A 26,845-nucleotide genomic window follows, 5' to 3' on the forward strand; every position below is an offset into this window, starting at 1 on the left:
TATTTGTCTCTTATCAGACCTATCATTGAGTACAATGCCCTTCTTAGTATGGACCTGGACAACTGCATTGCAAGCAACTTTCCCTACATGGATTGCCTCAAAGCCCTACCCCTGTACTCAGTCTCCTTACAGACTGTTGTGAGGTGACCTATGCCTGGTATATAATGAATCCTTGGATTTTGTACTAATGGACCTTCTGCATATCTGCAAAACAAACAGCATTAGAAATACCTGCTCTAAGACTTAAATTTGCTTGTGAGAGAAATAGGACATGTTGGAGGGACAGATATGTGTCTCAGAGAATACCCCTTCTTTAGCAAAGACTTCCCATCCATGTGAACCAGAGCTCTCTCCTAATCAAGTCTGAGTACAAATTGGGCCAGTAGATGGGCAAATGTACCCTGGTATGACACCTATTACTCCAAAGGACAGAGGCAATCTGTAAATGCTTGACCCTTCAAGCCCTAGCCCTGTCCAAGACCAAGACCTGTTAAGGTCCCAAAACTTGTCAGCTACATTTCAGTTGTACAGCTAGACTTAAGAAGCCCCCTGTGGTCATTAGTCTAGTATACACCTATGGGCCTATAAAACAAGGATGCATGAAAAAGTGTAGCAATACACTTTGACAATTTGCACACCTGTTTAACAAAGTTAGACTACCAACATCACCTGTTAAAATTGTGTAAGGTTCCAGAATGATGCGCAGTTGATATGTAATACTGTGACAGCATACAAGCAAATCTGAGTTACACACAGACTAGTTAAGTAATAGTGCAATACTAGTTAAATTTATTTAGTAGAGTGGTAGGTTACCTAGAATTTTGAGTTAACTCCACAGATATTGCCCTAAGTGCAAGTTTTCAAATGGCATTGGGTCAGACTTGGCTTATAAGCAAAGCACAGGTGCCCTCTAACTAGTCAGTAGTATAGAGAAAGCAGGGACATTTCCCATAGTCAGAATTGTTCATGTGCTCTAACCCCTGTATTTTATTTATTACTGAGTTTTCAAGAGTTGAGTCACATAGTTTGTTTTTAAGCTATAGAATATGCTATTATTTTCTCTAGGTGGTATCTTCAAAGATGTATATGGGATAAAATGATTTTCCGCCATAGCTTTCTTTGGCTATGATGAGTGCTGCAGAGTTAGTAATTCTGACTTTGGGTGCTGTCTATAATGTTTTCCACATCTTTAATTGTTTTTCCTAATTTGTCTTCCCATTAATTTTGTAATCAGTGTGGTGGCAGTCAGACTGAAACTGCTGATGCTCCATCAAGTACTGATTTTATTTAAACAACCTTAAAGTATTTGAGCATCCTTAGTGGCAGTAATTGTAATGCATGGAGAGCCACTGTTACACTCTGAAATCAGGAAAAGGCAGGATCATTAGGCACCTTTCTGAGGTCAGAAAAGTTTTAACAATTTGTAAGCCTCCCCTCAGTTCAGTTAAGCACTAATCTCATGCAGTGATCACAACACCACAACAGAAGAGCATCGGAAAGCCATTACGTGCTTCATTCAGACTTTTTGAAATCCAAATGAAATGTTTACTGGTTACCTGATGTTCTTCTCTGGTTGCCACACTCTGTATTGCCACATTTAGTGTATTATGGCTTTCTAAGCTGTAAAACACTTGCTAGAACTACATTTTTTTTTGTTAACTTATTTAGTACCTCAGAGCAGGTAAAGCTCCATGCACTACAAAGAATTATGGAAACGGCTTTCCAATCATAACTCATGAAGTTATTGTTCTCAACGTGGATGTCGACTCACCTCTTGAGCTTCACTCAAGGTGAATTTCTTGCCATGCATTTCTCGAACACATATCACCATCATAATCATCTAATTATTTCTTAGTTCATAGCCATTACCCTCTTCTTTAAAAATCAGAAACCAAACCAAAGATTATCAGGGACAAAGACCCACAAACTGTGAAGTTTCTAAAGTATTAGTGCTAGTCATTCAGAAAGTTGACAGTATATGTCACTATGTTTCATAGGTTCATGGGCATATAGGTTCACAGATTTTTATTAGGATATTGACCACAATAGCCTTTTTAAGCCTAGCCATGCATCCCAAATCTCTGACAAGTTCTGGTGCCCTTGCTAATGAATGTATGATCAGTCCATTGCCCGGTGTTACCAGTGTTATTGTCACCATATTAAGTAGGGAGTTTCTTCTGTTAAGAAAACCATACTGTTCTGAATCTGTTAATGCAATGTCATCAGTGCTTTTAGGATAAACTCAGTTATTATCTGCTATTTGCATTTGCAGGAAGTTATGTTAAGGCTGATTGCCCTGTAATGTTTAGGGCTCATGTAATACCTCTGTTATACTTTAGAACAACTGTAGTTTAAGGCCAGACTTCCAAAACACGTACAGTTTTAACACATTTATTAGCAAGAATTTGTAGGGTTTTTAGTAGGTTGCTCTATATATCATGTAGGAAACTGCAAAGAAGACTACCAAGCAACATGGCACTGGTGTTCAAAATATTTCTTAATGCTTTGGTTATTATTTCATTTGTTAAGGTGGGAGAAGGGGGGGTCATCTTTAATGTATATTATAACAGTTCAGTACTTACAGCCATAGACATTTTTGAAGCTGGCATAAAATTTGCTTGTCATTACTCACTTTTAACTGGGGATCATAAGAGTACTCTGCTATGTACTAAAAGTAGTATGTCTACTGTTTCCTCTTTACTTTTCTGACACAGCTGAAGAACAGCCTTTCTGTAGCCCTCTGGTTTAGCTGCTAGCAAGCTTTCTACTCCAATCTCATCAGCTTGATCATTTTAGTTAGGTCTTTCTGTGATTTGTTTTAGCAGTATGTGTTTAATCAGTTAGGATTTTTAGTAATTTTTTTGTATCCCCTCTTGCTTGCCAGCATCAATGCATTCCTTCTCCTGACTCACAAACTCCCTAGTGGCACCTGAGAGGTGAAATACTTTGAAGCCGATTCATTCTTTCAACTGTGTCATTGATGAGGGACTTAAGCCCTTAGAAGAGAGTTACATTATCTAAGAAGTAATAGAGGACACTTTTAGATGTGGTATAACCCCATATTTACACAGCAGCTGTGAGACATGGTCACAATATTAATATCAGCCCAGTGTGTATGTGCTTCCATGCTTAGTCTGGATGGCATGTACTCTGATTGGCAAGATCTCCTGACAGGGCACAGCTGCTGATGGTGGTCCCTTCTTTGACACTCATCCTCTAAAAGATGTCAGTGCAGCATTGAATCTAGCAGTCTCTCTTCTTCATTAGAATGGGTGACAGTTTCTGCCTTGGCCAGATCACTAATCAATTCCGGGTTATCTGAGCTGCAGACATGGACAGATCCCTCTCTATGATGGAACCACCTAGGTTAGGACTGTTTTTGAAACTGATATATTATCTTTTTTCACTGATGTATAGTTTACTGATTCTGTAGTTCTGCCATCATGGTTTGTTATCTAGATGGCCAGTATAGTTATTTCTCAGCAGTATACATTTTTTGTACTCTGCATTTAATAATGTCCTTACAAGTATTACAAGCTTCTTCTTGTGCAATGTGATTGTCATTTAGCATCATAATAATATTTTAGCAGATTTAAAAAGGAGGAAATGCTTCCTAGTTTGTAGGCACCAATTCTTAGGTTAAACACCAAAGCATTATGTCAATATGTAACAGTGAGGGGAAAAGTGTTGGGGAGAAAAATGAATAAACAACTGATTAGTATACTATCAAGTATGTTGCTACCCCTGTAGTATGACTAGTTTGTTCTAAGATATTTATAGTAATGAAATCTAGTAATATTTGTCAACATTTGTCATTGGTGTGGTCATTGTCTGTATCAGTGGGTGATACAAGTCTCCAATGAGCATGTTATTGCCTTTTGTTTTTGTTGTAATAAATGAAGGTAGTTTCCATGCAGGCTTGAGGTCACAGAAAGGGATATATAACACCTGATTATACTGAATTCTGATTTCTTACCTGCAGTTTTTATAAGCAAAATGTCCATCTCTAGAAGTATTTTCTTTTAAGTAGTCTTTTACAAATGCTGTGATAGTACTACTTGCTATATTTGGCCTACAGCAATTAAAGGAGGTTAACTCACTTGTGGTACAGATATGTATATTCTAAATACAACAAAAAGGCTCTCAGAATGTCACTTTTTTCTTCAAACATCTTGCATTGACCTATGGCATTGATACCTATATTTTAAATCCAAAAAGAAAAGAAAACACTTAGAAACACTTACTTTTTTATCTTTAATATCTTCCATTCACCTTTTGGTGCAGATACCTATTCTCAAATCAAAGAGGAACTTTTGAGATTGCTCAATTTTTCCTTTAAATTTCTTGCATTCACAGTCTTACATTTCCATCTTACAATGCCATTTTTGTCACTTGAAACATTGTAAGTTTATTATAAGGATGGAAAATATCCTATTATACAACGACCCCCCCCCCCATTAATATTCAAATATGTGCATGCTGATTGGTCAGCATGCACATTGTAAATCAGTTATAGTAATGGAAAAAAGGTCAGGTCGCCCGGACTTTTTCCATTACTAAAACTCTTTTTTTAAGCAACGGAGAACGCAAGATCTCCATTGCTTCATACTGTCTCGCTATGTTAAACGAGTTTGAAATAGCGAGACAGCTTTAAAAAAAGCAACAGAGATTCTTCGTTGCTTTTTTTAAAGCTGTCTTGCTATGTCAAACTCCTTTAACATAGTGAGACAGTTTGTAAAAAGCAACGGAGATCTTGCTTTCTCCGTTGCTTTTTTCTAAACTGTCTCACTATGTTAAATGGGTTTAACATAGCTAGTCAGCTTTAAAAAAGCAACAGAGATTCTCCATTGCTTTTTTAAAGCTGTCTCACTATGTTAAACCCATTTAACATAGCAAAACAGTTTCTAAAAAGCAACGGAGATCTTGCTTTCTCAGTTGCTTTTGCCCACAGCTCTGATGTACTGCGTAGGCATATGCATGCGCAGTACATCAGAACTGCCGCAGAATACCAGACAGCTGCGGAAGGGCAGCAAGGAGGCATTATACAATGCCATTATTTAAGAAAAGTAATTTTTTTTTCTTAAATAATGTCATTGCATAATAGCAAAAACCCACTTCTGGGTGTGGGTAATGCTGGATTTACCCACGGTTGGCTTTGTTTGGCCACTCGGGCTTCGCCCTCGTGACCAAACCACACCAACTGTGAGTAAATCCAGCCTTACCCACACCCAGGCGTGGGTTATTGCTCTATTAATCAACGCCTTCTTCTACAGAAAATAAATTGGCTCCCAGTAACAGAAAGATCCACTTACTTACCTAGTTCACTAATATAGCATTTTAAAATAAGGATATTGTCTGTCATTGAAAAGACTCCTACTCATTACAGAACCTAACCATTCCCTTAAAAATCACAACCTGAGCACACTTCCCTTCATTAACCAGCCTGTATTTATTTATTATTTATTTATTTCCAGTTTGATTATCGGGGAAGTCCAGTGGGCCAGGGAGCCTGTTTTCAATGGAGGCCTGGGGAGAATATGCTATTGTGTGAATTACAGAGTGCAGTTACATTTAACAAAGTATTACAGCCTTCAGATGAAAAATGAAAAATGAAAAGCTATTTACAATATTTACATTAAGCAGCATAACGTATGGGAGTTATCATATTAGATTAAACAAGTTTGTCAAAGTCTTAAACCCTAGGATGCCATGTCTGATTTTTTGCATCAAGGATTGACTAGGTTGGTAGGATGCAGTTGCATTTCCATTTAGAAGAAAGGTAGGAGTGAAGCTGAATTTTGAAGTTTTCAATATTCTGCATAGTCCTTAGTAAGGATGGGAGAGTACTCCATTTCTTGCCTAGGGAGAATGAGAGGAGGAGTTGTCCAGCAGGGCATTTGGGTTTATGGATAGTAATTAAATTTTGGTGTTCAGATCTGAGAGTTCTATTTGGAGTATAAATGTGAAGGATTTTTGAAAGTGCAGGACAATTGATTGGGTTGAATATTAATCTATGGGCAGTGGTAAGTTTAGAAGAGAGAGCGGCGGATAGGTTGGTTAGCAGAGAGGCACCGCACATTAGGGAGGGAAGGAGGTACATATAGGCTAGTGTTTGTCTAGTTGAAGAGGAGAAGAAATGATTGATTCTATATAACATGCCTAGTTTTTGGTAGTTTTTTTTTTTTATATTTTGTTGAATGTGAATGTCAGACTTTAGGTGTTCATCTATAGTTACACTGAGTAGTTTGGCAAAGGGTACATTTTCAATATGAGAGTTGTTTTGACTAAGTATTAGGAAAGAGTTTTTGTCATAAGAGAAGGATTTTGAAGGTGGGAACAGTAGAATTTTTGATCTGTTTGCATTGAGAGGTAGGTGGTTTTGAAGCTTCCAGATCTCAGTAGTAGAGAAGACGGACTGAGTCTTTGAAGTTCTGGGAGGTTTGTGGCAAAGCAATCTAGAGATGAGTCATCTGCATACTGAATGATTTTTGCATTAGGAATAGCAGAGTGGAAGTTGCTGATAAAAATATTGAACAACATTGGTCCGAGGAGGGATCCCTGAGGTACACCAGTAGGGGTGGGTAGAAAAGGTGAGGTGCCTTTTCACCATTTCACAGCCTAGGATCTGTTTGATAGGCAACTTGAGAACCAGGATAGGGTGCTTTGAGATAGGTTCAGATTTGAGAGATGAATCAGGAGGTGGGTATGGGAGACCATATCAAATGCTTAGAGAGATCTAGTAGAACTATTGATACTATGTTCCCTGAGTCTCAGGCTAGATTGATTGTTTCTAAGAAAGAGAGTAGAGCTGTTATGGTGCTGAGCCCAAGTTGTCAGCCATGTTGGGTAGGAGTGAGAAGATTGTTTTGAGTTAGGAAAGGCATTAGTTGGTTGTGGACACATTTTTCCAAGATCTTGGAAATAGGGGATAGAAGAACAATAGGACGAGAGTTAGAGATGTTAGTATTTTTGCCTCCTTTATGAAGAGGGAGAATGAAGGCAGTACGCCAGAGTTTGGGAACATAGGATTCTAGTATGGATCTGTTAATTAAGATGCTAATTGGGAGTGTGATTCCATCGGCTGCTATTTTTAGGAAGGATGAGGAGATGTTGTTGGGGAGCATTGGAGCAGAGTTTTAGTTTGGTGAGAAGTCTTTTTATGCAGTAAGTGGAGACAAGTTTGAGCTCAAACATAGGGTGGGAGCTGGGGTCAGTGGATGAGGGGAAGTGTTTAGATGAGGGAGGGTGCAGAGGAGGTGGGTTGTTGGTAAAAGTTTTGGTTAGGTCTGTTATTGATTCTATAAAGAAAGAGTTAAATAGGGAGGCTATTTCAGGATCAGATTTACTGGAGTCGGGGCAGGGTTTATTTTTGGTACCAGGGTTAAGAAGTGAATTTATTGAGTTTCAGAACTGCCTGGCATTTTTGTTATGATTAGACTGGAGCTTAGTATAATAATATTTTTTATCTCTGATTATTTGTTTTTTTGCAAGGTTATGGAGCTGTGTGTATTGAAGAAAGGTTTCAGGGGAGTTTATTCTTTTGGTACAATTTCCTGGATTTGTCTCTTTGATGCACGATTTGCTTTGTTTCTTTAGTTAGCCAGGGGGCAATTTTAGCTCTTATTCTTTTTGTTCTAGGTGGAGCTAGAGAGTTTAGCGTATTTAGGAATGTAAAATTAAAGTAGTCTAGGGCTTTATCTAGTGGGAGTTTGTTTTTGAATATTCCAATTCATTTCTTTGAGAAGGTTTGAGAAAGATTTTGGGTCAAAGTTGCTAAGGTTTTGAGTGTGCAAGTATTGATGCTGTTGTGGAGGGGAGCAGGTTGCTCTGTGAATGAAGGCTGGGAGGTGATCACTAACAGAGTTGGGGATGGTGCCAGAGATGGTGATTTTATCTGGCTGGGAGACTAGGAACCAGTCAAGAATGGAACCTGGGGGGTTTGTTTTATTGAATTTGGTAATAGAGTGGATTACTGTGTGACACGTTGTGGCGGACAGTAGTCTCTCCTTTGATAACCACATCACCACAGTAGTCAGGAAATCCTTCTGCATGGCACACCACATCACAAAAGGTTTGTCATCCAGGAAAAAAGAGGTCATTGTTCCCCTCTACTCGTCACTCATTAGACCCATTATAGAGTACAATGCCCCTTTTGGTATGTACCTCACAAGACATCTACAACAACTGGGAAGGCTGCAGAAATACCTCACAAAGGGGATTACTGGCCTCAAACAAATGCCCTACACAGACTGTCTCAAAAAACTGCAGCTTTACTCCATCACATATCACCTACTCAGAGGCTATCTCTGCCTTACACACAAAGCAATGTCAAACCCAGAGCTTTTGGACATGCTCCACTTAAAGAAATCCCAGTCCCTCCAAGCTACACGCTCTAGGGACCTAAACCTTGTCACCACAATAAACAGAACATGGTGGAGGGATAGATTCCTGTCCCAGAGACTTCCCATACTCTGGAACAAACTTCCTATCTATATCAAACAAAGCTCCTCATTAGCACTCTTCAAGAAAAATCTTGATAATTGGATGGGAGATAGGAAATTCACCCCGGGGATCACTTCTGTGGCTATGCTTGACAGTGGCACAGGAAAATAATTTTCTTGAGTGGCGAAAGCCAGGGTAACTTTTGGCTAGGCTTATATAGGCCTTGGGCCAATAGCCTAGTACCTACCTATGAACCTATGATCCTATGAACCTATGAAGTTGAAGAGATTAATAGAAGGAGAAGGTGCAGGGTTGTTAATTTTGTTCCAATCTGTATTTACATCACCTAATATATAAGTTCCGAGCTTAATTTCAGTTGAGGCCCATAGGAGTATTTATTCAAGGGTGGAGGTTTTGTTTCTGGGAGGGATATAAACAGCAATGACGCAGAGGCTTTTGTGATTATTTATTTTTAGCAGTCATTCTATTAGTTCTGCGTTTGCAAACTGAGGAATTGGATTTGGGTATGGAATTGTGTTGAGAAGATTAGAGTAGAATAAAGCAACACCACCTCCTTTTTTATTTAAACGGTCATATCTGAGAGCTTGAAATCCTGGTGGTAGGATTTCAGAGTCAGAGATGTGGGGTTTGAGACAGGTTTCAGAGATGGCTACAATGTCAGGTTGGTTTTGACTTAGTCATGCTTGGAAATAATGAATTTTGTTATTAATACTCTGGGCATTGATTGTGAATAGTTTAAGGGATTTTTGAGGGGCATGGTGCTTCAGGTGTGGGGAAAGGTTGTTATTATTGGAAGGAGAGTTGGGGCCTGGGTTTGGGTGAATGTCCCCGGCTAGGGAAAGAATACTGATGTTGCTAATTTAAGTGTTTTAGGTTGGGTTTCAGGTATTTTGGGTAGTATAGTATTGATTTTGGAGGGTGAGGTTTTGTTATTATGGCTAGAAGTTTGAGATTAAAAACATGAAGAAGGTTGATCTGGAATAGAGAGTGGGAGATGTAATAGTAGTAGGAGTTAGTTTAGGGGTGGAGAGGGCTATGTGTAATTCTATGGGGAAGGAAAGATGGGAGCAGTTGGTCTGAGAAGTAGGAACTGGCCAGATATAATGGAATTAGGAGCAGTAGGAGTGTAAGGGGAGAGTGGAGGGTTGACAGCAGTGGGGAGGGCATAGTTAGAAGAACGATAGCGTAGTGTGGTAAGGTTTGCAATGTGAAGATTGAGTTGAGAAGTGGGAAGAGATAGAGTAGGAGTGATGTAATAAATTAGTTTAATTGGTGGGAGAGGGGAGGATGGAGGGAGGGATTTGACTGAAGTATGAAATAGAGGGGGTGGAGAAATGATGAAATAAAAGTAGGAGTAGTTGGGGTGGGTGGGAATTGGGGGGTAGGTTAGGAGAGCGGAGTGAGTCCGGAGGGCGAACGGAGTGGGCAGAGTCACTCCAGCAGAGGAGCATGGGGAAGCTGTCTGTAAACTATAGGTAAGTCCTGAGAGTGGAGTAGGGCAATCACAGCTATTATACTTATTATTTCTTTTAGTTTATTTGTTTCAATTGCTTTTCTGTCAAAGGAAATCTGGTCTTAAAATTGAAAGGGGAGGAGATGTCTTCTCACCTAGCCTAAAGTTAGGTCGAGGAGATGTCTAGCAAATTAGGGTCTGAAGATTAATGGTAACTCTTCAGGCCAGCACTATTAGCAGGAACAGAATTTACTCAATGGGGCTAGAGAAACAGAGCTTTACTACCATCTACTGTGGAGGTGCTGGTGGTACAGGTAGAAGAAGAACAAGTGGGGGAAGAGGGGGTTGTCTCAGAAGAAGACTGAGTGTGCACGCTAACAAGACAACGCAGAAGTACATGTTTTAACTCAGTAATTCAGTATCTGAAATATACATAAGCTTGCATTTAGTAGAGCAGCACTTGTGTGCTGTCTAGGGAAGAAATTAGTTTTCTTTTGAGGGAGAAGGTCTGCTCCGAGTAGTGGGATCGCGGGCGTTGGGTGCCTTGTACAGAAGTAAAACCTGGTTAATGTGATCTAGAAAGAAAGTGAGGAGAGGAAAAAAAGAGGATTAGAGTAAGAGAATTGAACTGTTGTTGGGGAAAGAAAACATAGGGATAGATTGAAAGAGTGAGTGAGTGGTACATGCGGTGCTTTGGTGTCGAGAGTGAGGAGCTGAATGGCAGAAAGTTTAGCAACAGAGAGGAACGCAACACAGTGCAAATTACAGTTCATTCAAGCAATCCACTTAATTATATGCAACACAATACACTTTAGTGCCTCAACACAGGCTTTTAACAAACAAAGAAGCTTTAGAGCTAGCTTGGTCTGTGAAACGGCTGCAATATACTGTGGGCGCGATGCTGTTTTCTACCATCTAGGCGACACCATCTGCCAAATTGTTTGCTATGCGCAGTAGTGCATTTTAGATCATACTTTATGTGAGTTCAGACAAAGTGAATATGATTCTGACTTTATTGTAACAGTTATATGGACACAGCAAATATTTGGGTCAGTATTGAAAAATACTATTGCGTATTTATATTACGTATTTATCTAGTGTAGATTTCGTGAGTTATGCTATGCTGTTAGAGAGTGGAATCTGCTCAAGGTGTTCTTGCTCAAAAATGATATACAGCTGCATAGTATTGCCAGGGTAGATGGAGCACTTTTATCACAGTATATGCAGTCCCACACAGCGCTATTCAGAAGCAGTTTACTTCGCTAGGCTAGAGCAGAGCTGACTAACTTTACAGCAGTTTTCCTTGCTAAGCTGAAGCAGTACAGACTAAACTCAAAGTAATTTGCACATTATGGTGCTCGCTAGAGAGCTCCAAACCCTTTACAGTACAGTCATGAAAGATTATACATTTAACACTGGGCAATAAAATATTGTATCAATGCAAAGGCTAGGAATCTCAATTCAGGCTCAATAAATTATTGTACCAATGCAAAAACAAGGAGTCTCAGTACAGTACAACAATGGTATCACCAGTAGACACAGAGAACAAACATACAGGTAAGGATGCCGTTTAAACCATCAGTAATTAATAAACAACAAACAGCAAATGTGAAGGGCGTCTTACCAGCATGCACAAGCTCACATCGGGACAGGGGCAATCCTAAAACATATGATACTAGGGAGTGAGTCTGAGTGGAGAGGCCAATACATATAGGTAGTCAGGGAGGTGGGGGACAAAAAGCAGGGGAAGGTGATAGGTTGAGATTGCAAAGAGCCAATTGGGATTGGATACAGAGCTAGGGAGGTAACTAGAGGGCATCCTAATGCTCCACCCCAGTAGTGGAACATGGGGAAGTTATCTGTGAGCTATAGGTAAGCGCAGAGAGTAGAGTAGGCCAATCGCAGCTATTACACTTATTTCTTTTAGTTTATTTGTTTCAATTTCTTTTCTTTCAAGGGAATCTGGTCTTAAAAGTGAAAGGGGAGGAAGTGTCTTCTCACCTAGTCTAAAGCTGGGTCGAGGAGATGCCTAGTGAATTAGGGTATGAAGATTAATGGTAACCCTTCAAGCTAGCACTATTAGCAGGAGCAGAATTTACTCAATGGGGATAGACAAACAGAGCTTTACTACCATCTACTGTGTAGGTGCTGGTGGTACAGGTAGAAGAAGTACAAGTGGAGAAGTGGGGGGTCGTCCCAGAAGAAGACTGAGTGTGCAAGCTAACAAGGCCACGCAGAAGTACACATTTTAACTCAGTAATTCAGTATCTGAAATATACTGAAGTTTACATTTAGTAGAGCAGCACTTGTGCACTGTCTAGGAAAGAAATTAGTTTTCTTTTGAGGGAGAAGGTCTGCACCTAGTAGTGGGATCGAGGGTATTGGGTGCCTTGCACAGAAGTAAAACTTGGTTAATGTGATCTAAAAAGAAAGCAAGGAGTGAAAAAAGAGGATTAGAGTGAGAGTAATGAACTGTTGTTGGGGAAAGAAAACATAGGGATAGATTGAAAGAGTGAGTGAGTGGTGTATGCGGTGCGTTGGTGTTGAGAGTGAGGAGCTGAATGGCAGAAAGTTTAGCAAGAGAGAGGAACAAAACACAGTGAAAATCACAATTCATTCAAGCAATTCACTTAATTATATGCAACACAGTGTACTTTAACACTTCAACTCAGGGTTTTAACAAACAAAGAAGCTTCAGGGCTAGCTTGGTCTGTGAAACAGCTGCAATATACTGTGGGTACGCTGTTTTCTACCATCTAGGCGACACCGTCTGCCAAATTGTTTGCTATTCATGGTAGTGCATTTTAGATCATACTCTATGTGAGTTCAGACAAAGTGAATACAATTCTGACTTTATTGTAACAGTTGTGTGGATACAGCAAATATTTGGGACAGTATTGAAAAATACTATTGCGTATTTATATTAAGTATTTATCTAGTGTAGATTTAGCGAGTTATGCTATGCTGCTAGAGAGTGGCACAGTATATGCAGTCCCACAGAGCTATTCAGAAGCAGTTTACTTTGCTAGGCTAGAGCAGAGCTGACTAACTTTACAGCAGTTTTCTTCACTAATCTAGAGCAGTACAGACTAAACTCAAAGTAATTTGCACATTATGGTGCTCACTAGAGAGCTCCGAACCTTTTACAGTACAGTCATGAGAGATTATACATTTAACACAGGGCAATAAAATATTGTATCAATGCGAAGGCTAGGAATCTCAATTCAGGCTCAATAAATTATTGCACCAATGCAAAAACAAGGAGTCTCAGTACAGTACAACAATGGTATCACCAGTAGACACAGAGAACAAACATACAGGTAAGGATGCTGTTTAAACCATCAGTAATTAACAAACAACAAACAGCAAATGTAAAGGGTGTCTTACTAGCATGCACAAGCTCACATCGGGACAGGGGCAATCCTAAAACATGATACTAAGGAGTGAGTCCGAGTGGAGAGGCCAATACATATAGGTAGTCAGGGAGGTGGGGGAGAAAAAGCAGGGGAAGGTGATAGGTTGAGATTGCCAAGGGCCAATTGGAATTGGATACAAAGCTAGGGAGTTACTTAGAGGGCAGACTAATGCTCCGCCCCAGCAGAGGAGCATGGCGAAGTTATCTGTAAGCTATAGGTAAGTGCTGAGAATGGAGTAAGCCAATCGCAGCTATTACACATTATTTATTTTAGTTTATTTGTTTCAATTTCTTTTCTGTCAAGGGGAATCTGGTCTTAAAATTGAAAGGGGAGGAAGTGTCTTCTCACCTAGTCTAAAGCTGGGTCGAGGAGATGCTTAGCAAATTAGGGTCTGAAGATTAATGGTAACTCTTCAGGCCAGCACTATTAGCAGGAACAGAATTTACTCAATGGGGCTAGAGAAACAGAGCTTTACTACCATCTACTGTGGAGGTGCTGGTGGTACAGGTAGAAGAAGAACAAGTGGGGGAAGAGGGGGTTGTCTCAGAAGAAGACTGAGTGTGCACGCTAACAAGACAACGCAGAAGTACATGTTTTAACTCAGTAATTCAGTATCTGAAATATACATAAGCTTGCATTTAGTAGAGCAGCACTTGTGTGCTGTCTAGGGAAGAAATTAGTTTTCTTTTGAGGGAGAAGGTCTGCTCCGAGTAGTGGGATCATGGGCGTTGGGTGCCTTGTACAGAAGTAAAACCTGGTTAATGTGATCTAGAAAGAAAGTGAGGAGAGGAAAAAAAGAGGATTAGAGTAAGAGAATTGAACTGTTGTTGGGGAAAGAAAACATAGGGATAGATTGAAAGAGTGAGTGAGTGGTACATGCGGTGCTTTGGTGTCGAGAGTGAGGAGCTGAATGGCAGAAAGTTTAGCAACAGAGAGGAACGCAACACAGTGCAAATTACAGTTCATTCAAGCAATCCACTTAATTATATGCAACACAATACACTTTAGTGCCTCAACACAGGCTTTTAACAAACAAAGAAGCTTTAGAGCTAGCTTGGTCTGTGAAACGGCTGCAATATACTGTGGGCGCGATGCTGTTTTCTACCATCTAGGCGACACCATCTGCCAAATTGTTTGCTATGCGCAGTAGTGCATTTTAGATCATACTTTATGTGAGTTCAGACAAAGTGAATATGATTCTGACTTTATTGTAACAGTTATATGGACACAGCAAATATTTGGGTCAGTATTGAAAAATACTATTGCGTATTTATATTACGTATTTATCTAGTGTAGATTTCGTGAGTTATGCTATGCTGTTAGAGAGTGGAATCTGCTCAAGGTGTTCTTGCTCAAAATGATATACAGCTGCATAGTATTGCCAGGGTAGATGGAGCACTTTTATCACAGTATATGCAGTCCCACACAGCGCTATTCAGAAGCAGTTTACTTCGCTAGGCTAGAGCAGAGCTGACTAACTTTACAGCAGTTTTCCTTGCTAAGCTGAAGCAGTACAGACTAAACTCAAAGTAATTTGCACATTATGGTGCTCGCTAGAGAGCTCCAAACCCTTTACAGTACAGTCATGAAAGATTATACATTTAACACTGGGCAATAAAATATTGTATCAATGCAAAGGCTAGGAATCTCAATTCAGGCTCAATAAATTATTGTACCAATGCAAAACAAGGAGTCTCAGTACAGTACAACAATGGTATCACCAGTAGACACAGAGAACAAACATACAGGTAAGGATGCCGTTTAAACCATCAGTAATTAATAAACAACAAACAGCAAATGTGAAGGGCGTCTTACCAGCATGCACAAGCTCACATCGGGACAGGGGCAATCCTAAAACATATGATACTAGGGAGTGAGTCTGAGTGGAGAGGCCAATACATATAGGTAGTCAGGAGGTGGGGGACAAAAAGCAGGGGAAGGTGATAGGTTGAGATTGCAAAGAGCCAATTGGGATTGGATACAGAGCTAGGGAGGTAACTAGAGGGCATCCTAATGCTCCACCCCAGTAGTGGAACATGGGGAAGTTATCTGTGAGCTATAGGTAGCGCAGAGAGTAGAGTAGGCCAATCGCAGCTATTACACTTATTTCTTTTAGTTTATTTGTTTCAATTTCTTTTCTTTCAAGGGAATCTGGTCTTAAAAGTGAAAGGGGAGGAAGTGTCTTCTCACCTAGTCTAAAGCTGGGTCGAGGAGATGCCTAGTGAATTAGGGTATGAAGATTAATGGTAACCCTTCAAGCTAGCACTATTAGCAGGAGCAGAATTTACTCAATGGGGATAGACAAACAGAGCTTTACTACCATCTACTGTGTAGGTGCTGGTGGTACAGGTAGAAGAAGTACAAGTGGAGAAGTGGGGGGGTCGTCCCAGAAGAAGACTGAGTGTGCAAGCTAACAAGGCCACGCAGAAGTACACATTTTAACTCAGTAATTCAGTATCTGAAATATACTGAAGTTTACATTTAGTAGAGCAGCACTTGTGCACTGTCTAGGAAAGAAATTAGTTTTCTTTTGAGGGAGAAGGTCTGCACCTAGTAGTGGGATCGAGGGTATTGGGTGCCTTGCACAGAAGTAAAACCTGGTTAATGTGATCTAAAAAGAAAGCAAGGAGTGAAAAAAGAGGATTAGAGTGAGAGTAATGAACTGTTGTTGGGGAAAGAAAACATAGGGATAGATTGAAAGAGTGAGTGAGTGGTGTATGCGGTGCGTTGGTGTTGAGAGTGAGGAGCTGAATGGCAGAAAGTTTAGCAAGAGAGAGGAACAAAACACAGTGAAAATCACAATTCATTCAAGCAATTCACTTAATTATATGCAACACAGTGTACTTTAACACTTCAACTCAGGGTTTTAACAAACAAAGAAGCTTCAGGGCTAGCTTGGTCTGTGAAACAGCTGCAATATACTGTGGGTACGACGCTGTTTTCTACCATCTAGGCGACACCGTCTGCCAAATTGTTTGCTATTCATGGTAGTGCATTTTAGATCATACTCTATGTGAGTTCAGACAAAGTGAATACAATTCTGACTTTATTGTAACAGTTGTGTGGATACAGCAAATATTTGGGACAGTATTGAAAAATACTATTGCGTATTTATATTAAGTATTTATCTAGTGTAGATTTAGCGAGTTATGCTATGCTGCTAGAGAGTGGCACAGTATATGCAGTCCCACAGAGCGCTATTCAGAAGCAGTTTACTTTGCTAGGCTAGAGCAGAGCTGACTAACTTTACAGCAGTTTTCTTCACTAATCTAGAGCAGTACAGACTAAACTCAAAGTAATTTGCACATTATGGTGCTCACTAGAGAGCTCCGAACCTTTTACAGTACAGTCATGAGAGATTATACATTTAACACAGGGCAATAAAATATTGTATCAATGCGAAGGCTAGGAATCTCAATTCAGGCTCAATAAATTATTGCACCAATGCAAAAACAAGGAGTCTCAGTACAGTACAACAATGGTATCACCAGTAGACACAGAGAACAAACATACAGGTAAGGATGCTGTTTAAACCATCAGTAATTAACAAACAACAAACAGCAAATGTAAAGGGTGTCTTACTAGCATGCACAAGCTCACATCGGGACAGGGGCAATCCTAAAACATGATACTAAGGAGTGAGTCCGAGTGGAGAGGCCAATACATATAGGTAGTCAGGAGGTGGGGGAGAAAAAGCAGGGAAGGTGATAGGTTGAGATTGCCAAGGGCCAATTGGAATTGGATACAAAGCTAGGGAGTTACTTAGAGGGCAGACTAATGCTCCGCCCCAGCAGAGGAGCATGGCGAAGTTATCTGTAAGCTATAGGTAAGTGCTGAGAATGGAGTAAGCCAATCGCAGCTATTACACATTATTTATTTTAGTTTATTTGTTTCAATTTCTTTTCTGTCAAGGGGAATCTGGTCTTAAAATTGAAAGGGGAGGAAGTGTCTTCTCACCTAGTCTAAAGCTGGGTCGAGGAGATGCTTAGCAAATTAGGGTCTGAAGATTAATGGTAACTCTGCAGGCTAGCACTATTAGCAGGAGCAGAATTTACTCAATGGGGCTAGAGAAACAGAGCTTTACTACCATCTACTGTGTAGGTGCTGGTGGTACAGGTAGAAGAAGTACAAGTGGGGGAAGTGGGGGGTCATCCCAGAAGAAGACTGAGTGTGAACGCTAACAAGGCCACGCAGAAGTACAGATTTTAACTCAGTAATTCAGTATCGGAACTCTACTGAAGCTTACATTTAGTAGAGCAGCACTGTAGAGGGAAGAAATTAGGTTCCTTTTGAGGGAAAAGGTCTGCTCCAAGTAGTAGGATCGAGGGCACTGGGTGGTTTGCACAGAAGTAAAACCTGGTCAATGTGATATTTATAGAGCAGCACTTGTGTGCTGTCTAGGGAAGACATTAGTTTTCTTTTGAGGGAGAAGGTCTGCTCCAAGTAGTGGGATGGAGGACATTGTGTGCCTTGCACAGAAGTAAAACCCTGTTAATGTGATCAGCATGCACAACCTCACGTCGGGACAGGGGCAATCCTAAAAACATATGATACTACATATGATGATACATATGATAATACATATAATATCTTTAAAACAGTATTTGGTGAAAGAGCCTTTTCAAGGCTTGCTCCTGCCATATAGAACAATCTTTCTTCTGACCTAACAGGCAAATAAATTCTTACATATTTCAAAGCAACTCTTGCTGAGGAAGTCCATAGTGAGACAACATTTTAATGTTTTTTAAGTAATGGCTAGCAATTCTGCTATCTACTTCGCTTTGTTTCCTGCACTTATTCTCAGTTTTTGTATCTGTTCTATAAGCAGACAAGTGATCATTATTTGTATGGCATATTCTCTTTGTCACCCAGCATTTGTATGTGCAAACTCATCTTCTGTATATAACTGTATGCATACTACCTACAGTGTATATATACATATTTTTAAATATAATCATAATTTCATAACTGTGCATGTATGCTATATAATTGTACAACTGTATGTTTCTCTTACACTGACCTCTGAGCATACGGACCCAGGTTGTAGCTGAAAAAGTCTACCTACCCAGTTAACAAATAGAAAATAAATAAATAAATAAATAAATAAATGTACAACCTGAGGATACAGATGCCAAATTACATGTCACATCATTCTTAGAGTCACTGAATCCCTTACTTATGGCAGCAGGTCCTTAGGAAAAAAACTTTAAAGTCAGGATTTTAGTTCTAAATTCAGGTTCCCTTCTAAAAGAAGGTAACGACTCACAAAATATGTTTTTTTTTCTTTGTCAGAATGTCAGAAATACCTTACTAAAAGAATCACAGGTCTAAATCAGATGCCATATGCTGACCATCTAAAAAAACTCCAGCTATGCTCTGTGGCATATCGTCTACTCAGAGGCGATCTCTGCTTAACATACAAGGCCATGTCAAAACCTGAGCTGTTGGACATGCTCCAATTAAAGAAATCCCAGTCCCTCAGAGTCACATGCTCCAGGGATCTAAACCTTGTCATCACAATGACCAAAGCATGCTGGAGGGATAGGTTCCTGACCCAGAGTCTCCCTATACTCTGGAATAGACTCCGCATACATGTCAAGCAGAGCGCCTCATTGGCCCTCTTCAAAAGGAACCTTGATGATTGGATGGGAGATAAGAAATTCACCCCGGGGATCATGTCAGTTGCCCTGCTAGACAGAGGTCCAGAGAAGTAAATATTGTGGGAAGAAATATCCAGGCAATTGTTATGGCTAGGCTTGCATAGGCCCTAGGGCCGATAGCCTAGTACCAACCTATGAAGCTGTGAACCTATGATGGATAGTCTCACCAAATCTTTCTGCATGCCATTGAGTACTGACTTCTTCAAATTTGTGATGCCCATGTTACTTATTATTCCATATTTGCCCTGTATTTTACTTACCCTGTTAGTAACATCTCTAGTCCTTTCCAGTAAAGAGGTTACAGCCATTTATTGCTTAAAGAGACATGAGTGGTATGCATCTGTTTTACTTGCTACAGACCTGCTTACTGCAAGTACATTGTTAGGGTTGTCGGGCTTAGAATGCTTCTACCTGGTTCTGGAGCCAGGCTAAGTTTACTAAAACACACTCCTCCTCCTCACAAGTGTAATGTATTTCTAACTTCATGTGATACCCCAGTACAGTGTATCTGCAAGTTTGCTACAATAAGGACTTCATGTATAGGCTTCAAAGTATGTGCGAATTCAGTTAAGTGGCTGACATTCCTAAGCTTTAAATATACTTTGAGAGGGTTTCATTAGTCAGCTATTATAAGCCTCAGCATGTGCTCTTTGGTAGTATCTCCATCGTCATCTGGAGAGATATCTGATATGAGGGATCCCTATCAGTTGATCGAGTTTTCAGAAACTCAAAATTCATACGGTTGGGACCATATGATCAAGTTTTTGAAAACACAAAGCTTTCGAATGGAAATTATGGTACAGCACAGGTCGGGAAATTTACCCTTTTCCTCACAGTAGAGCAATCTCAGAGTTGGTATATATAATTTGCAGTAAGTATGGGGGGTGCGGGGTGAGGGCTTGCCCCCTGCAAAAATGTAAAAAAATGTAGATTTTTGTGTTTTTTTTTTTTTGAAGTTCGGAGGATGTTCCAGTTTTTGGAAACTCGATCATATGGTCGTGACCATATGAATTTCAAGTTTCCGAAAACTCGATCATCTGATAGGGATCCAATATAAGATAAGCTTTCTGGTTTACAAAAAAATTACATCTGTCATAGATAGTAAGCTACACATTAAAAAGTAGAATGCTCACCATGTGCATGCTGAGGTTGTTATACTGCTTGAGATAACCATCAGAATATTACATTTGCATGATGGCAGAATGAGACAATACGCCCAATCTAGTCTGTCCATTTAAGTGTCTTAAACAGTTTACCTCTCTTATATTTCTACCTTCCCTTTTTTCCTTGTGTCCCATGCAATTTTCTGTGTTTGTCTGGATTCACTCTCCAGAAGTCATTTTGTTAGTCTATTTTATGAGTCCATCTGTTAGTCCCCACAGTCTGCTGCCTGAAACCCTCATCCCATCTTCCTTGTTCAGAATAACTCCTTTACATCTTCCTAACATTATCTTATCTACTAATATCATGATTCTCTATCTGTTCAGGATCTTAGATAAGAAAAGCTAGCTGTTCTAACCTCTGATCATATTCCTTCCCCTCCATCCCATGAGCCATTCTAGTGGCTTTCCTCTGGATTCCTTCCAGCTGTCTGATAGCCTTTTCCTTATATGCCATCCAGAATTATTGTATACTGCTGTCTATTCTCAAATAGTTTGACTTAAGTTTTGTTGAAATGTATTGTTTGTCTCTTTTGAATATATTCCACATGTTTTTTCTTTTCTCTTTCTCTCTCTCTCTTTTTTCTTTTATATGTAAATGTATACTCAGACTTAACCTGGAAACTGTCCATGTGGATCTGGGTTCTACCATGATTAACAAATTCATAAATAAAAATAAAATAAATAAATAAACTGCATGTAGTATTGAAGGTGTGATCTGGTCAAGGATGTGTAAGGTGGAAACATTACCTCTTTGCTTCTGAGATCTGTGCTTCTGAGGATACACCCCACAGCATTATGTGTCTGCTGTTTCTGTCATTTATTTGTGCTCCTGGTAGTCCAACCCAGATGTAATTATCACCCCCATATCATATTCCTTCTTTGCTACCATATGTTCCACTCCTTCAAGCTAATACTTGCCTTCAGCAATGTTTTGGCCTAATCCAGTAATTTGCATTTTTACACTGAATCTGAACTACCACTTTCCAAATCCTTTACTAGAGTGTTTAGCTTTAACTTTCTCATCTACTTCAGGGTAACGAATAGAAGGTCATTGCAGCCTATGTAGAGGTGGCATACTTTTCTAGGAGCAACAAGTTGAAATACATTATTGTGATAATTGTTCTTTTTCACTTTCCTCACACAGATCAAGCATATATGATTATCTTTTAGGGGTAGAGTTAACGAAGCATCCTATTTAATTATGTCTACCAAAGAATAGGTTGAAATATGTTACTGTCAGTTTTTGACCCAGTTTAGTATCAGTGTTGCACAGAAGATGGATGCCGTTTTGGGGAAGGAATGAAAAGGCATGCTGTATATATGCATAACAGCAGCTACCTGAAATATAGCCATTTCCGCCTCCACTTTTATTCCAATCTAACACCAGAGCGATAAGTAGAGGGCGATTTATCTTTTTTGAGGGGTAGAATAGTAATCTCAGATAGTATGTCTGTATCCTCATAAGCATTTGTATTCTTTGTTTATTGAGAACTACTATTTTGCAAGCCTTGAACATTAAACCTTTGTTAGAACTTTTTTTTCTTTGAAAGAAAATAAAAGTAAGACTGAATTGTTTTCCTTATGATTTTTGTTCAGGCAACTCACTGGATCGTAAGTTTTGGAAAATATCCCAAAAATGCACCTCAAAGCCTGAAAAAACCCATGTCTTCTGGGGGCTTAAAGACATCTGATACCCCACTTAAGCTATTTACAACTATATTATTACACTGCAGCCTTGACAGTTAGGGTATGTTAAAGGATAGAGGAAAAAGCTGGCAAGAAAGACAAAATCTGAGAAAAGGAAGGAACAACAAGTAATCTAAATTGAGTGTGGAAGCCAAGGTGGGGGACATGAGGGACTCTGGGAGATGTGTGTAGGTGGAAACACTGGGCAGCATGTGGGGCACCTTAAAGCCATCTGCATAAATTGTAATTTTACCTAAGACTACATCTGGACAAAAGGAAGTACTATTTCAAAAATAAGTTATTAGATGAAGTGACTACAATAGAATTCCTGAAGAGATGGAAGAATCAAAGTTGTAATGAAACTCAGCAGTGATCAGAACAAAAGTAATGTGGTTTGTAAGGTGGAGCAAAAAACATATAAAAAGTTAGCTGTTACATAGAGAATCTGGTTGAGTAGGTGGTCATAAGGGCCATTACCTGCTTCTGTATTACGGGTTTGTACTATTCAATAGCCTCTGAGTCCGAAAAAAAATGTTTGCAAAGTTGAGTAGAGCTCACCATGACCAAGTGCTAATTCTTGTCCAACTCAGAAAGTAATTTATGTCCCACATCTCTTCCCGTCTTTCTGTCTCTTTTCTTGGCCTTTCACTGTTACCTTTTCATGCTGCATCACAGTAATGCATACCTCTCCAATATCTAAACTCAATCTTGCAACAGTGGAAAAACAGCCAGTAATAGTCATCTTAGGGAGGAATTGATCTCTTGTTACATCATGCAGACATTTATTTGCAGTAAGAGTTCTTCAGTGCTATACAGAGTGATTTACAATAAACCTATGCTGCACTTTTTTGAGTTGGAGATATTTGGTGAAGTGAGGTGGTTGCAGCCCACACTTTAACCTGTGCCCTTGGCACAGTAAAGTGTTTGCCAATATACGTCAAGCTCATACTTAATCATTAACCTGTTATTATTTGCAGCTTTTTGCTGGTTCACTATTTTACTAGAGATGTTTAAAAGTTATGTATAGTTTAGTGACTTGAGGACATTTTTTTCAAATACTACAGCTGAGCAAAAAAGAAGGTCAAGGCTGACAGTGGCAGCTACTGGGCCCTTTCTGTTTCCTAATAAATTACTTATTAATTACTATAATAACTTAGCATTCCTCTGTTTGTGCTAGCTGTTGAAATAGTTTATAAAGGTACCACTTTTTTGCTTTCAGTAACATTTGTGTTAATTCACTGTTGAAAATTGTGAAGCTGAACAGTATGACGTATGTAAAGAATTGTGTGCACTTTTTAGAGTTAAAGCAATGGTGCATAAAGTTCAGCAAACACATATAATTTAAAATAATCACATAGGTTAGTATATGCTTAAAATAATAAGTAAGTTGAATCATGTATATGTGTGTGGTCCTCCAAAATAACAAGATGGGTAGGGAAGGGGCTAGGATTTGGGGCAGTGGGTGACAGACAGGGGGCCCATTGGTTCAAAACAGCTTGGGGCCTAAGGTATACCTAATATGCTACAACTTTCCAATGACTTATGCCTTCAGATTGTATATGTCTGCCTCTCTTGCTGCCTTTGTGATGTATGAATCAGAGCTGGATCATTTTCCCAAGGTGTTGTCCATAGAGTACAAAGGGATGAAGCCTTGGCTCTGGCCTCAGTAACTGTGGTCCAGCTAGTGAGACTGGGCGGCAATAAAATCAGCTGCAGGGATGTATGTGACAGGCTAATATCAGTTCAACGATCATGGGGACAGATGTGGCCAGACCCCGTCACATTGGCAGTGACCTCGTAATAGTTTTAGCAGTACTTTTCAAGTGGCAAACTCCTTGGGCCTGTAAAGCAGCAGGTAGCACTGTAACCAGGTTTCATAGTGAAGATAAATGCACCAGTCATCCTACACAGTAGACCCAACCTTGGCTTTTAGCTCACAGGCAGACATGGGCGTGGACTAGAGAATAACATGTACCCCAATAAACCATGAATGATGTCTGCATGTCACTTTCACCTCTCCCCACTGCCTACTTTGCTCAGCAGGATAGTTGAATAAAACAGTACACTTCAGTGCAGATGTTTGTGATCATGTGAGGTAGTAGTATATCTTGGCAGGGAGAAAGGGGTAGCCTCAGTCTTACAGGATGAGATCATCCAGTCTCAATCACTGTTCAACGCATACCAGCATTAAAATGCCAGTATTGTTTTTGCTGTAAAAACTGAGTATGGTATAAAACTGTAGCAACTGTGTTTACATTGTGGTAAGTAGTTTCTTGCAGTTTAAAGGTGAAAAAAGGCTCTTTTTTATTTTTTGACTGAGCACTGTGGTGGTCTGGCAATGGTATAAATTGTAGCAACTTGACACACTGTGGCAAGCAGTTTGCTACAGTTTAAAAGAAAAAAAGACCTTTCTTTTTAACTGAGCACTGTAGCACTCCATACAAGGCATAAACTGTAGCAGTTTGCTTCAGTTTAAAAGAAGAGAGCTTTGTTTTCCACTTATGGGGAAGAGCTTTAAGGAGAGGGGCAGGTTGAGGGGTGAAACGGGGTGCAATTACAGCTACCTACCCTTCTGATGTGAGGGGCAAAGACAAGAAAAGATCTTTTCCAGCAGTCTTACCTGAATACTAACATATTTTCATAGAGAAGTGACCAGTGAATGAAAGAACATCTCATAAGAGTAGTCAGTTAAGAGGCCTTCACTTATTCAGTCCTCTCTGTATTCCCACTGTTCCCTGGGAGTTTCATCCTGACGTGGTGGTATAGTATGCATGGTCCTTGTGAAAGCCATTCACCAGTCTTTTTATTGAGCTGTAGTCTCTTTATCATTTGGAGTTAATAACAGGAAAAAATAGGTTCTCTTATTTTTACTGGGTCTGCTTTTTATTTGCCATTCAACAATCCCTTGTTGCAAAGAAATACCTATGATGATAGGAACATATATTTCAACTTGCATCCCCCAATCTAGGACCATGCACTTAGGGTCACACCTTCAGTCTCTAAATATATTAATTCTGAACTTTTATCAACTCAGGGAAAAGGGGCATGCCATATTTCCCTTTTCTCTAAGTTTTGTGCATCCTTGGTGTAGGATTAGAGTTTGGAGGCATGAGAACAAAGCCCCCACATTAATGAGTACAATTGGGGAACAGGCCCCAAGGAAATAAAGCTTTGATATTTTTACTTGTCACAATAGTCAAATGGGTGGAAGGACAATAAGGACAGGAGAGTAAACTGCTGTAAGCCAAGGGAACTGGACTGCTGCATTTTTGTCCATTGGAAATCAAAGCAGCTATTTCTTTTCTCAAACAAGTGGTGGGAATACGTCGATCTGTATCAGCACTGTTTGAAAAGTCTTCCAAGAAAGTTATTTCTTCTGAGGTAATCTGCGTGCGCGCGCATGTGTGTGTGTGTGAGTGTGTGTGCATGTGTGTGCATGTGTGTGTGAACTAATGAATAAAGCCCTCTGAATAATATAACGTTATCAAATTATTTATGCATAGCTATTAAACCTGAGCTGCTATATTCAGCACAACACTGGAAATTCCCATTTGAATGTGGAAAGCCTCCTATAGCGTTCCATATTCTAAAGCCTGTATAAATGCTTTCACTTGAGTTCTGTGTTCAGGACTGTGTGCAGTACAATGGGTAATTTTATACTGTGGCTGAAACTCTTTATGATTACATGATTAGTTTTTGTTCACATGGGATATGGACCTATTGCGACAGTTAGCATGAATGTGAGATCTTGGAGATAATATGCAGAGCATACAGATAGCATGAAAGCAACTTATTGGAAATGTGTAGAGCAAGGGTTGTGGTGTCCTGTTTTATTCCCCATATTTATGCCTTGTTTTCCTTCTTTTTTATCGAATAATTCAGGAGATGTTGGCGACTGGAAAAATCACTTCACTGTGGCTCAGAATGAAGTTTTTGAGGAAGACTACAAGAAGAAGATGGCAGGAACATCATTGAGATTCCACACAGAGATCTGACCTTTTTTTCTAAAGTACAGTGGTGGAAGGGAAAGCAAGCAGCAGCAAAATGATACAATATCTCTTTTATCGTCTCCTTGTGTCCCAACCATCAAACTAGAACTTCATTACCATCAAATAAAATAGACTAAAACAACAATAGTAATACAGTTTTAGAGCATTCATACCTCTTCAGTGCCTTATATGATCTATACTATGCGCATTATTTGTTTTTCCTTTTGCTGGATGAGTAGCTGGGAGAACTCATTAAAATATTTTTTTTTCACCAATGTCCTAAGAATATAGAATGATATAATAAAGTGAAAACAATTCAATATGTTCTTAGGGACACCTGGAACAGTGTTCAGATCAACATAATTGAAAAACTCTCTCAAAAATACAAAGTGACCACAGCCTTGATCTGTGTTATCAGGTAATGCTGATGATATAATCACTCTATGAGTATGCTTAAAGGTGCAGTTTTACTGTGAGTAAAAAGGAGAAATTTCAATGGACCAGATGTGGTAAGGGCCACTCTTTCAGATATTTCATCCAACAATTAAGAAGGCTTTGTTGCAGAAATGTAGTCTGTGTAATGAAATGGAGAGACAGAGGCTAATTATGAAAGTAGTGGATAACCTGAAAGATCTTTCATGAGGATAAGCAGTGACAGAGGAGGAAAGCATGGAGTAGTAAGTGAAAGGTGACATCATGAGTGCCAAAGAGTAGAGGCAGCAAGTTATATAATCAGAAAGAAGAAGTCATCTCAAGATAGAATAAGAGTCTGAGTGGTGTTTCAGTTTAGGGAATTGTAGGTTGACCCTGTAGGTTCATTAAGAAAAAAAAAAAAAAATCTGACAGCATCAAAGAATGTTTTTTTAATCTGGCAGTATCACTAAATGAGGCCAAGGTGAATGCAGGGAAGATATATTCAACAAGGGGAAATACGTGGTCTTTATCTACAGCAAAATCGACTTCTTCAACAAGGAGATGAAGAACACTGTTAGATCCTTTTAGTTGTGAAAAATGT

At 39.5% G+C, this 26,845-nt stretch overlaps 1 protein-coding gene across 1 annotated transcript in view; it reads left to right on the plus strand.

The window, feature by feature from the left end:
• The window catches only part of LOC122812862 (sulfotransferase 1C1-like), a 164,739-nt gene extending 138,708 nt beyond the window's left edge, over window positions 1-26,031 (plus strand). Inside the window, exon 7 of the mRNA XM_044084904.1 lies at window positions 25,724-26,031. Coding sequence (XP_043940839.1) covers window positions 25,724-25,836 — 113 coding nt within the window. The 3' untranslated portion in view covers window positions 25,837-26,031. The remainder of the gene's footprint in view (window positions 1-25,723) is intronic.
• The last annotated feature ends 814 nt before the right edge of the window (window positions 26,032-26,845 follow it).

This window comes from Protopterus annectens, chromosome 10.part0, assembly GCF_019279795.1.
Source record: "Protopterus annectens isolate FY-2018-M chromosome 10.part0, PAN1.0, whole genome shotgun sequence".
Lineage (NCBI taxonomy): Eukaryota > Metazoa > Chordata > Ceratodontiformes > Protopteridae > Protopterus > Protopterus annectens.